Source organism: Rhinolophus sinicus, chromosome X (assembly GCF_036562045.2).
Source record: "Rhinolophus sinicus isolate RSC01 chromosome X, ASM3656204v1, whole genome shotgun sequence".
Taxonomy (NCBI): Eukaryota; Metazoa; Chordata; class Mammalia; order Chiroptera; family Rhinolophidae; genus Rhinolophus; species Rhinolophus sinicus.
In genome coordinates this window covers 70,034,647-70,047,026 of record NC_133768.1, presented here as the reverse complement: position 1 = coordinate 70,047,026, position 12,380 = coordinate 70,034,647, and the positions used below count along the sequence as shown (strand labels likewise).

At 42.3% G+C, this 12,380-nt stretch overlaps 2 protein-coding genes across 2 annotated transcripts; one reads left to right on the top strand and one right to left on the bottom strand.

The window, feature by feature from the left end:
• The first annotated feature begins 3,509 nt into the window (after positions 1-3,509).
• On the top strand, positions 3,510-6,523 carry TMSB15C (thymosin beta 15C). Its single transcript, XM_019718801.2, has 3 exons — positions 3,510-3,629; positions 5,009-5,125; positions 6,084-6,523. The coding sequence occupies exons 2-3, from the start codon at positions 5,026-5,028 to the stop codon at positions 6,119-6,121; spliced, it is 138 nt and encodes a 45-aa protein (XP_019574360.1). The 5' UTR covers positions 3,510-3,629; positions 5,009-5,025; the 3' UTR covers positions 6,122-6,523.
• Positions 6,524-11,157: 4,634 nt separating this feature from the next.
• Positions 11,158-11,562, bottom strand: LOC109438757 (histone H2B type W-T). Its single transcript, XM_019718799.2, has one exon. The coding sequence runs from the start codon at positions 11,560-11,562 to the stop codon at positions 11,158-11,160; it is 405 nt and encodes a 134-aa protein (XP_019574358.2).
• Between the last annotated feature and the right edge of the window lie 818 nt (positions 11,563-12,380).

Genomic DNA, 12,380 nt, shown 5'->3' with positions numbered 1-12,380 from the left:
TGTACAGCCACTATGGAAAACATTATGGAGGTTCCTCAAAAAATTAAAAATAGAACTACCTCATGACCCAATAATTCCACTCCTGAGTATTTATCTGAAGAAATCCAACACACTAATTTGAAAAGATATATGCACCCCTATGTTCATTGCAGCACTATTTACAATAGCCAAGACATGGAAGCAATCCAAGTGTCTGTCAATAGATTGGATAAAGAAGAGGTGATATATATATATATCTATCTCACATATATATATGTATGTGATATATATACACATATATATGTATGTATATATGTATGTATGTGTATATATATGTATATGTGTATATATATATACACACAGACACACACACACAAGGGAATATTACTCAGACATAAAAAAGAATGAAATCTTCCCATTTCAGACAACGTGGGTGGATCTAGAGGGTATTATGCTAAGTAAAATAAGTAAGAGTGAGAAAGATAAATACCATATGATCTCACTTATATGTGGAATCTAAAGAACAAAATAAATGAACAAACAGAAACAGACTCAGATACAGAGAACAAACTGATGGTTGCCAGAGGGTAGGGGGGTTGGGGAACTGGGTGAAAAAGATGAAGGGATTTGTAAGTAGAAATTCATAGTTACAAAATAGTCATGGGGATTTAGAGTACAGCATAGAGAATATGGTCAATAATGTTGTAATAACTAAGTATTGTGCCAGGTGGGCAGTAGACTGATCAGGGGGGTCACTTTGTAAATTATATAAATGTCTAACCATCATGCTGTATACATGAAACTAATATAAAATAATATTGCATGTCAACTGCAATTGAAAAAAAATTAAGTCAAAAAATTAAGGGACAGGAGAGCTATAGAGTGATTGACTGGCAGCATTAAGGGCCCACATAAGGTTCACGGTCATTAATTTAAACTGATATTAGCCATGTGGTGTGTATTTTCCTCCAGCCAGGTTTAGCTGTATGGATTTAGGCTCCTTGATGTGTATTTGAACTTAGCCAAAATTATGATTTTTCCAGGGAAGCAATACAAAGTGAGAGAGGGGCAGGAGAGTGGAGTGTATATGTAAAGGAGTGATTATAAAGATTAAGCATGACATTTGAGATAGGGAAGGAGGGGAAAGAAGTCAATAAGGGAGCAAGAGATGGTGAAAATCTGGTAGAGCCAATGGACTGGAGATTCTGGTGAGGTTGAAGAATCATGGAGTCTTTGTACAAAAGGAAGTTATCTGGAAAAAGGGAAGGTGATTGCCATAGAGAGGGATGTTTGAATTTGAGATTATGGAAGGGCTGCTATAATTGCTGTGACAAGGCCTAGGGTATAGCCATACAAGTGAGTAGTTGAGGTGGGATCAAGGGCAATGTCATAGAGGAGAAATGTTCAAGGAACTGATTAAGATAGTGTGTGAGAATGATCATTTTTTAGCTTACCAGGAATTAAGACAGTACTACTACCATTGAGAATGAATACATTCCAGGAGGTAAAATCTTTGAGAAGTATGGGGGACAAAACTGAAGGTTGGTAGATGACAACAGTGAGGATCAGTTGGTGCCAAGCTATCAAAAGCTGGAAGTTTTCAGGGAGATGGGAAAGGAATGGTCTAAAGGGAGCAATGAGAAGCAAGGATGACATTTACCCAAACATCAGGCTCTGTGGTACAATGGTGGTAAGAGAGAAATCATCTTCTCTTGAGTGGGCTTCAGGGGACACAGAATCCTCAGGGAAGAGCCTGGTTTCTGTTAGGGGGACACAATGAAGGGCACATTCAGAGAAGAGGTTGAGGATATGGAGAATTATCGAGGGGACATTGTATTTTAGGAGTAGGGGAGGGGTTCGAGAAGTGAACTAAAGAGGGGATGTGGTCACAGCCTTATTGAGGTTAGAATGTGGTAGTTGAGGGAGGTCTGGGGATCTTGGGATTCTTGTGGTGACTGGTACAAATGGGGATAAACATCATCATTGGATGTGTTCTGAGGGATTCAGGGCAGGTAGGGGCTGCAGGATTTTGAAGCTGGGGCTACGGAGGGGGAGGGAATTGGGGCTTCCTGTCAACCCCTAGCGATGTGGAAATTCAGTCTTACACTCATGGCACTGGTTCACACAATGCTACATATTGCTCCTGGAAGCAGAGATCACATAAATTTGTAGTGATAGAAAAATGGGCTAGAAACTACACTTTACATTCAGGATAGGACTACTGCTGGGAAGTGGGAAGCTGAATGGCCTTGCGGCCCGAGGCAAGGATGTCCTGATTTTTCTGTAATGTTTTTATTCCTAAAAGAAGAAAAAGTAAATATAACCAAATGTTAACAATATTCAAATCTGAGTGGTGGAAACACTGGTGTTTATTATATTTAATACCTGGGACATTGTAGGTACTCGATGAATATTATTTTTTGAATGAGTCTGCCTTTCTCTTAAGAGTTTCTCCAACAGACAAAATTCTCAAATTAACGCAATGTGCTACAAGAACATAGAAAAGATAATGGAGAGAGATGGTGGGGGGGCTTGAGCAATCCTTGTACAGAGTGATTGGTGATCTATGTAGAAGTCTACCACCACACATGAGCCATATGAAAAATATGGGGTGAAACTAAAGACATAGCGCTACTCCATTTTACCTTAATGCTCTAAGGTTCTGGGTGAGTATCCAGAAAATGACGTTGAAGATTTAGTCCTTTCAAGTAACTACTGGATCCTCACTTTTCTCCCCCAACATAGACACTGGGTGGTGCTGCTGTCCGAGACATCTGCTCTATCATGGATTTATTATTTCAATCTACAAACAGGTACGTAATTATCCAGTGTCTCCTACGGGCCAAGCAAAGTGCGAGGGATCGGGATATAAAGATGAATAGATTCAGTAGATTCTCGCCTGATTACCTTAAACTGGCTACCACCATGTCCAGTGGGTGAGAAAACTGAAAATGTGACTTTTACATAAGAGAGCAGCACTGTCACTGATATGCCCAGCTGTGGGGGTGAATGATCCTGAACTCCCACCGTCTCCATGAGCACCCCTTCTCCATGACCTGGCCAAAGATTAGAACAGATAACACAGCATCGCTTCCAAACCATTGTTTGGTCGTCACCCCATATTTAGGCTCCTGTGTCTATAAAAAGCCAAGAGAGCCTGACTAGGGCTCCTTCAGCTTGAATCTCGGAGTTCAGACATTCAAAGATAACTGGGCAAGAAGTGGCTGCTTATTGCAGAGGCCTCTATTATAGTGGAGGAATGAATATACTTGGGAAGAAGGGAAATGGAACCTCCTGACGAAAATAGCAGGAGATTTGAGGGAGGCCTGCCCTGGGCAAATCAGAGAGGGCTTGGACTGGGTCTGGGGACGCGGGTCCGGTATGGCGTCATCAAAACTCTGATGCAGGGTTAAGGTCCTGAGTAGAGGCAAGACAGTGGACACAGGCCTGCAAGGCTAGAGCGGAGGGAGGGGCGAGGAGGCGGGCCTGGGTTCCCTCGACCAACCGGAGAGGTCTGGGGCAGGGTCATGGGCGGGGCCTGCCTCAAGGCTTATAACTGCAGGGTTCCGCGGCGGGAAGGCTAAGCTCGGCCAGTGTGCGGAGCGGCCTCGGGTCAGCCGGCTGCCTTTCACCGGTCTTCAAGCCTTCAGGTGAGGACGGGCGGCTCCCCTGGAGCCAGAGGGCTGGAGGCTGAAGGGCGCGGCGGACGCAGGGCAGGGACTGGAGAGGCCGGGTTGGGACTGGCGTTTCGGATCTGCGCCTCCTGGCGAGTCCGCGCCTTTGTCTTCTGCGCGCGATGACTTGTCCGCTGTGGCTGCAGGTCCCAGGCTGTGAGGACGGGGAGCTTGGGGACCTTCGGGAATGGGCCCTTGGGGGATGGCCCTTTGCTCTCTCCCCTCCCGTGGCCGATAGGTGAGGCTGGGCCTCCGATTTGGACGATAGTTATTTTAAAATGTAAGCAAAGTGCTGCCAACAAACTGGCCTTTGCGCCAAGCCCTGTTATTTATTTGAAGTCCCTGTTTCTCACCTTTGGAGATTGGCGTCTGATTCACTGATCATAGGAAGGTCTTAGGGTGACCTCGAGGGAAAGGAGGTATATTTGGAACTTCTGGCTGCTTGGGGCCTTGCCATTTTACCCTGGGCACTAGATGTGCATTAAAACCTCCAGGTTGGGGTCAGGCACGCGCATGAGAGCTCTGCTCTCCGGTCTCTAGGGTCTCCTATTGTCTCTTCGCGACAAACCGAGTGGTCACAGGGCACCTCATCTCCTAGCTTCATGCCTCGCCTCTCCCTCTGTGGAGAAAATGCACTGAAATAAAATAAAAATCAACTCTATTTGGTTTTCTCCTATTCTGCTGAAGTCCTTGGTCTGATCCTAATTAGCTGTGTCTTCTTACAGTGTTTACAAACCAGTGCACAAGGAGCTATTATGAGACGTTTAATTAGTTATAACTGGATTAAATACCTTCCTCTCTTACTGTAGCCCCTTAATCTACTTTCTTTGGGCAGATGAAATAGATGGAAATTAGTCCAACTTAATCTACCATTTTTTGTGTGCTGCTTCCTACCCTCCAAGAATAATGCCCCACCTTCCCCAAGTAACTAAATACAAAGTGAAGATGCTCAAACAGTGCCATCTCCTGTGACAAATTCATTAACTGGTTAAAGCCAGTCCTTATTTTTCTCTTCTATCTCTAACTGCTCTTGTGCTTCTATCACCTCCATTTTACCTTTGCTGTGATTTTAAGAGTCAGACATATTGGCTGGGGATTTCTAGAGCATCTTGGTTTCTAGTGCATCCTAATCCAATTGCATTTACTGCCTATCAGAGATGGGGTAATGATGTGGAATAAAAAGTAATCTAATAAAAACATGATTTTTCTAAGATCTGTTGCTGTTTTCCTGTTGAAAATCAACAGGTAAAATACACATTGATATTCAATGTGAGAATTTTAATTTTGGCTGTTAACTCCTTAGTGTGATAATAGTTCTACCAGATAAGGTTTGTTATGGTTTTTTTTTCCCCCAGTCTTTCTTTTAGTCAAGATGAGTGATAAGCCAGACTTGTCCGAAGTGGAGAAATTTGACAGGTCAAAACTGAAGAAAACTAACACAGAAGAAAAAAATACTCTCCCCTCAAAGGAAAGTAAGTCATATGGGCTTTCTAGTTGAGACAAACAATGGTGAAAATTGATACACTTAGTAAATAAATGCTTCTAGTAAATTTTGCCATAAACTGAGCAATAGAGTACCAATGTATTTAATGCAACATTTAAAAATATTAAATAGTTGCATTTTTACTTGGCTTATATAAGTAAGTGGTTCTCACAAAATAGGCCCTAGTAGTAATGGGAGAATTAAAAAACTTTAGTAATTTTTGTTGGAAAATTACTAAAAACCACATTTAAACCGATCTTGGAATATTGGACTTAGGATTGAAAGCATCTTAGTTTTGTCAAACTTTTAGTTATTGGGCATTTTTCTGCATCTAGCGATATGGGTCTGTGATCTCATCTGTAAAAAGCCTAGCAAACTGTGGTTTTGGCCTTCTCTAGCTGACCACGAGAAGAGGTGGGAGGATCAATTTAGATCTTGGGTATACTCAAGTCTCCCAGGGATCAAGGGATTGGTTTTTCCCTCTAGACTTACACTGTGCTGAAGAAACTCCAAGCCAAGGGGCAGGTTTTGTCATGTCAGCATTGTATGAAATTTCCAAAGTTAGTAAACATTGTCTGAAAGGGCATAACTTCATAATTGTTCATTGTATAGTGATAGATAAACCTGAAGAAAATACTTGACTTGCTCCTCATTCTCAGAATAACAATTGGGAAAATGACAGTATAAATCTACCTCTCAAATGGGAAAAAAAAACCCACAGTTCATGTAGAGTCTGATGAACGTTCAGGTATTAATGCATGTGTGCATGCGTGCACACACACGACTGAGGATTTGTGGTTAGTGCCTTGACATTCTAAATTAAAAGCAGGTATGGCAGCCTTCAGTGACTTGGCAAAGAGCTCTTTTGGAAGAAACTGAACTTACTCTTAGGAAAGTGCCCTCTTAATGATTTTGTGTGTGTGTGTGTGTTTATGTTTTTTCCCCAGCTATCCAGCAGGAAAAAGAGTGTGTTCAAACATCGTAAAATGAGGATCTTCTCCCAGCAGCAAATGTCAACATTGCCTGAGTCTCTTGGTTTGGGGCTTGTTTTTTGTAAACCTTTGTGTTGTAGAGATTTCAGGCATCTTCTGATGTCTTCTCACCCATACTCCCTGGCTAAGGGGTAGCCAGTGTTCCTTTACATACATTTTTAAACTTTCCATTGTGCATAAATTCCAACTGGCAGATGCTGTCAATAATCTCACCATTGATGACTTTTGTGTGTGTAGTCCTTGCACCTCTTATAGGATAAGCCACTTTTACCCTTCTACAATGGATGCCTCCATTGCTCCATAATCTTCATGAAGTTGCATGCTTTTGCAGCTTTTCACAATTTATTTTCATTTCTAATGTAGCAATAACATAATAAATATAATCACTATGTTAAGGCTCCTGTGGTTCATTCTTGGTAGTCTTCTAAGGAAGTACACAAGGGTACTCTTTTCAGCCAAAAAAAAAAAAAAGGGGGGGGCACAAGAAAGCTACGTTAGCAGATTTATCACATGGAAACGGCACTTTTCTTTCTAGATCAAGTGGGTACTGACTTGGGAAGGCTAAGTGATTTTCTGTAGAGTAGGAATCAGAATTTGAGAACCTTTGGGAGAAGAGGTCATGTGGACTAGCCCTCTTATCTCAAAAATGAAGAAATGAAACCACAGGTCTGAAGTGACCTAAGGTGAGTAAGGGCTAGAATTTTAGCTAAACTCTCTTGGTTTCTAGAAAGTGATTTTCAGCTTAATGGGAGGGGACACCCAAGACAGGTTGGATAGGGAAGAGGGGCAGGAGGCAGTTGCTTACACACTGCTAAGCATGTGACTTTTTCTATTGAGCATAAACTCAGATATCTAATACCAGCTAATTTAGACCCACAGCACTGAACCTCTCTGGTCTAGTTCTTGTCCTGAACAGAATTCATTGTATAATGAACCAAGTATTTTTTGTGTTCGTGGTGACCATAAATGCTATGGACTGAATTATACCCCCCCAAGAAAACATTAATATGCTAAAACTCTGACCCCACAGTGTGATGGGATCTGGGGACGGTATTTAGGAGGTAATTAAGGTTAATTGAGGTCATAAGGGTGTGGCCCTAATCTGATAGGACTGTCCTTAGAGGAAGAAGAAGAGGCACCAGAGATTTCTCCCCACTACCACCAGCCATGTGATGGCACAACAAGAAGGTGGTGATCTGCAAGTCAGGAAAAGAGTTCTCACCAGAAACTGACCCTGCTGGTCCTTAGCCTGGGACTTCTATCCTCCAGAACCATGAGAAAATAAGTTACTATGGTTTAAGACACCCAGTCTGTGGTATTTTATTATGGCAACATGAGCAGACTAATACAATAAGGAATACATGTGAATAGGTAAGTCCAGATCCCTGCCCTAAACAACACTTTTATCACTTGAAATTTATAAGAAACAGTCACCTACATAATCCCACCAATTAGACATGTTAGCATTTGAATGTATAACCATCCAGACTGGTCTATTAGTATTCATATATTTTCCTACAGAAAGGGTTATGCTGTCCATATCTATTTGCAATCTCAACTATTATCTTACTACCCATTTCTAAGGGCTGACATCCTTAAGTAATTTCTAGGTTTACAGGAAGTGGAAGCTATTTTCTCTGCAATAGCATAAACTTCCATAAGCAAAACAGCAGGTGGGGCAACTGATCAAATATCAATGAGGTGACACAATCACAGGGCTTAGTGTAGCCTGAAGATTTGAGATTTGGAAGTCACCAGGTTAGTCACCAATACCTTACTTCTTGCCTGAACAATTATCCAATAGAGTCACTCAGCCCCTTGCTGTGACAGGATGGTTCCACTGTGCCCAAACCTGTCCTCCTGTACTTTCAATCCAATAGTTCTAAGACTGTGTGCTGGGGATCCACACAGCCTAGTTAATCTCTGATCCAGTATTTGAAGTCAACTGTTGGGTACCTGCCTCTTCTGATGACACTTCCCAGATCCTTTGGATCCAAGTTATATGCATGGGGAACCATCCTGTTTGCTGATGTGCTCAAGTTTGCTCATGATCAGATCTCTTTGCATCCTGATGCCATCATCTAACACATTTGCTCTCCTTTCAGTATTGCCATTTGCAAATTTGAGAAAGATACTGTATATCCATAACAGAGTCAGCAACCTCTGCATTTACACACTAATCCTGCACAAGATTAGGCTCATTTCAAAGGGCCTGACGAAAATAATGAACGTTGTCAGGTGAACTGTGGTTGGATAATAACTCCCATTGTTCAGTTGCATCTGCTAAACATTCTTTTAATAAACATAGTGATTCCATCCTGAGCAGTATACGTGTTGAACTGAGCTGGAGCAGATGAGGGTTACATGGTGGCAGGTGAAAGACATGTAACTGCTAACTAAGTATGTTATACAGATAAGAGGTAGGAAAAACAATTGCTCACCTAGAGTAGTTTTACTCAACATTACATAAAAATATAATATGGGGCTACTCTTCTAGTCACTATATAGACTTGCCTGTTTAACTACAAAAAGATTGCCTCTCCCCCACAATAAGCCCAGTATTAACAGGGGTTGAGATTTAGTGTCCTAAACAAAACAAAACAAAACAAAAAAATACCACACCAATTTCCTCCTCAGTCTCCAACCATGAAGGCACATATTGGTTCACCTCGTGTCACCTGTTTCCACCTTGAGCCAATGGCTGTGGCTCAGGGTCTGCAGGTCTATCATTGGTTGAGCCAATAAAAGGTGAGGCTTAGGCTGCTCTCAGTGGACACTCCCATCATCCAGTGATGCATATTTTCAGGACACTAAAAACAACAACAAAAGAGATTTCTGATAAAGATGGCAGAGTAGGTAAATGCTGTGCTTACCTCCTCTAGTGGCCACATCAAAATACAACTAAACTACAGAACAACCATGGTTTAGAATTGCCTGAAGTTTACCTGAACCAAAGACCTACAACTAAGGACACACAGAAGAAGCCACCTGGAGACTGGTAGGAGGGGCAGAGACACAGAATGGGATGGTCCCACAACCATGTGTGACTGTTAAAAATCGAGAGGGATATATCATCTGTGGAGGTCCCCCCAGAAGAAACAAGGCGTCCCAGCACCACACCAGGCTCCCCAGACCAGAGTTCCACTGCCAGAGAGTAAAGGACCATAACTTCATTCTTACGACAGCAAGGAGTTGGGTTTTGAAGTTCAGGTTCTCTCAAGGAACTCAAACTGATTTTTAAGCAGCTTTAATATCTTTATAGGTTTGCCCATTTCTGTTTGGAGACTGTGCTTTTGCCATTTCATGTATCTCTGGCTCACTGAGCATTTTGATCAAATCAAGAGGGAACAATTAGCAAATTATGTTCCTTAATTTGCACAAATGCTGCTGGGCCATGTCAGATAGTTCCTGCTTGAGCCAGGGTGGCTTAGCCCAGGACAACATTAGATTCTAGGTTAGAGGAAAAGAGCTCAAGTGGTAGAAAATAGTAGAACAGAAATTTTTAATGAATCTATTTGAAAACACATTGCATCATGTTATCATCAACTCCACAGAGTCTCAAAGCCTATCCATGTGGTGTCTCCAGCAGGATAGGGAGACTTCCTACAAGGCAGCTCAGAGGTCTCAACAAGCAAGGCAGAATCCACCGGTCCTAAAAATTAGATCTGTAATCGGTGTAACAACACTTCTACCATGTTCCAATGGTCAAAGAAATAACATGTCTGCCCAGGGTTAAGAGCAGGGGAAAACAGACAGGATCATTCAATGGAAAGAGTGTCAAGGAACGAGAGCCGTCCTCAATCTGAAATGTAGTGCCATGCACACACACTTGTTGAGATGCTGCTCGGTGCCACACACTGGGTATGACAATACAACAGGGTTGTACTCAAATAAAAATTTTACAAAGCAGGAAATTGAAAAAGTTATTTGTTTGAGGAATTTAAAAAATTGATTTCTGTATTGTGTATCATTCCTCATTTATATATTTAAATGCAGGCCTAATGTGTGGTATGATGGAAAAGTATTGTAGGCATACATTGATGGATATATCCGCTTCTGAACATTACTGCATATCACACATAAAGTATTTCTGAAATTTTTCGTAACACAGTCGTGGAACGATGTGAATAAGATGGTAAATAAAATTAATAGAAAAATAATTTTGACCTTATAGATTGCTGGAAATGTAGGTGTAGAAAAGTAACAAACAGAATTGGTCATTTAGAAAAGGGATGAAATACAACAAGGTTAAGAAAAATTCATGATTTTCCATGAAGCAAACTGCATTCATTATTGTCGATAATGTAAATGAGTAAGTATCTACAACAGTTTTGTCTTGGGAAACTTTACACTTTTAAAAATAAAGGCCCAAAGAGCTATTATGTCAATAGTATCAGCAAATATCACTGTATGACGTGTTAGAAGAGATTCAATAAACTTAAAATTTATTCTAAAATCATAATACAGAACAATCACATCATGTTAATGTCAACTCCAAATTCGTATGAAAAATATTTCATCTGAAAGAGTACAGAGGAGAATGGCATTTTTTCCAGATATTTGAAAATCTCCTTAATATGTGGCCTACCAGAAGACAGATGGATTCTTATATCTGCTTCTGAACTTTATCTGTTGCCATATCAGATATAATGAACTTCTGGAAAATTCCACCATGCACTCCTGAGGGAATGAGAGTGAAAAAGTTAAATGTCATTTTAAGCCAAATATCCTCGAAAAGGCAGACCTACGTACCTGGGTCAGGAATGACCATTTAGGAGAGCCACGAATGGCAACGTGGTGAAGGGAAAAAATCTACACTTTTCCCTGGAATAAATTACACTCTCTATATTTATTAAGGTAGACCGATAATGTTTTGTCCACGGTAAAAGTGCTTTCAATGTCGGCAGAAAGCCACGGGATCAAACACAAGAGTAGATCCCACTTTTAGTGCTACAGGTCTTTCTGTGAGAAAGGAGGTGGCTCTTAAAAGAGCCTTTGGGTTGCGATGTTCCGGTGTTGCTCAGGCAGCTCATTTGCAGCTAATGTGCAGGATCATGGCCTTGGTGGCCTCGAACAGGGCGTGCTTGCCAAGCTCCCCAGGCAGGAGCAGGCGCACGGCTGTCTGGATCTCATCTGAGGTGAGCGTGGTGCGCCGGGTGTTGCGGACCAGGCGCGAGGCCTCGTCAGCGATTCGCTCGAAGATGTCCTTCACGAACGAATCCATGACGCTCACGGTCTCCTGTGACAGGCTCAGGCCCTGGTGAACGCACTTCAGAACCCTGGGGAAGTAGGTGGCGAAACTGTCGGCACAGCGGCGGCGGCGGCGGCGGCGGCGCCTGGGCTGCTTCTGCTTTGGGTTCTCCAGCCCCGGCACTTCCGTGGACTTCTTGCCCAGGAATTCCTCAGAAGTAGCTTCAGAGACAGGCTCAGCCATGTCGCAGGCGGCTTCTCCACAGCTTGTGAGGAAAACTGGCGACAGCGACCGGTTTATATGGGCTGCATTCCCTGACGTCACGGGCAGTCTCCAGAGCTGATTGGGTAAAATGCCATGCAGTGAGCCTGTCTCGAAGTCACGCTATGTGACACGTGATGGGATAGGCTTCTGCTTGGCATCACGTGCACCAATCAGAGCGAGGATCCATCCACCTCTTAACTTCCTGTGACTGCCATCAGAAAAACGTTAGAAAGATGCTACATAGGGCAAAAAGTCATCTGATAATGTGAGCTGACTGATGCTCCAGCAGGAGAACTTTGAAAAGACTTCACCAAAAGCACCTGAATTGTAGACATTTCCACTTCCGTTTAGGCTCCTGGAGAGAGCCTGACCTTCATAACCCAATTCCTGACTGCTATCAGAATGACTCTGGCCACTTGAGCCCTTTTCCTCTAACCCAGAATCTACTGTTGTCCTGGGCTAAGCCACCCTGGGTCAGGCAGGAACTACCTGACATGGCCAGCAGCATTTGTGAAAATTAAGGGACCTGATTGGCTAACTGTTCCCTCCAGGTTTGATCAAAATTGAGCTCATGAGTCACAAAAATATGGAAGAACAAACCCATAGTCTCCAAACAGAAATGGGAAAACTTATAACGATATTAAAAATACTTCAATGTTTACCAAATTTAAAATTGCTTTCTTAACATGATTCGAATCCCAAAATTCATGACACATAGTTGAACTGGTGGATCAATATGAGTCGTTGGAGGAAAAAGAAAAGATTATCCTAATTGTCTAAGAAACTACCTTGGGGAG

Bases quoted from the DNA above. Each gene is read 5' to 3' on its own strand.
- TMSB15C (XM_019718801.2), top strand. From the start codon at position 5,026: ATGAGTGATAAGCCAGACTTGTCCGAAGTGGAGAAATTTGACAGGTCA. The intron at 5,126-6,083 runs GTAAGTCATATG...TTTTTTCCCCAG, and splicing joins TACTCTCCCCTCAAAGGAAA to CTATCCAGCAGGAAAAAGAG.
- LOC109438757 (XM_019718799.2), bottom strand. From the start codon at position 11,562: ATGGCTGAGCCTGTCTCTGAAGCTACTTCTGAGGAATTCCTGGGCAAG.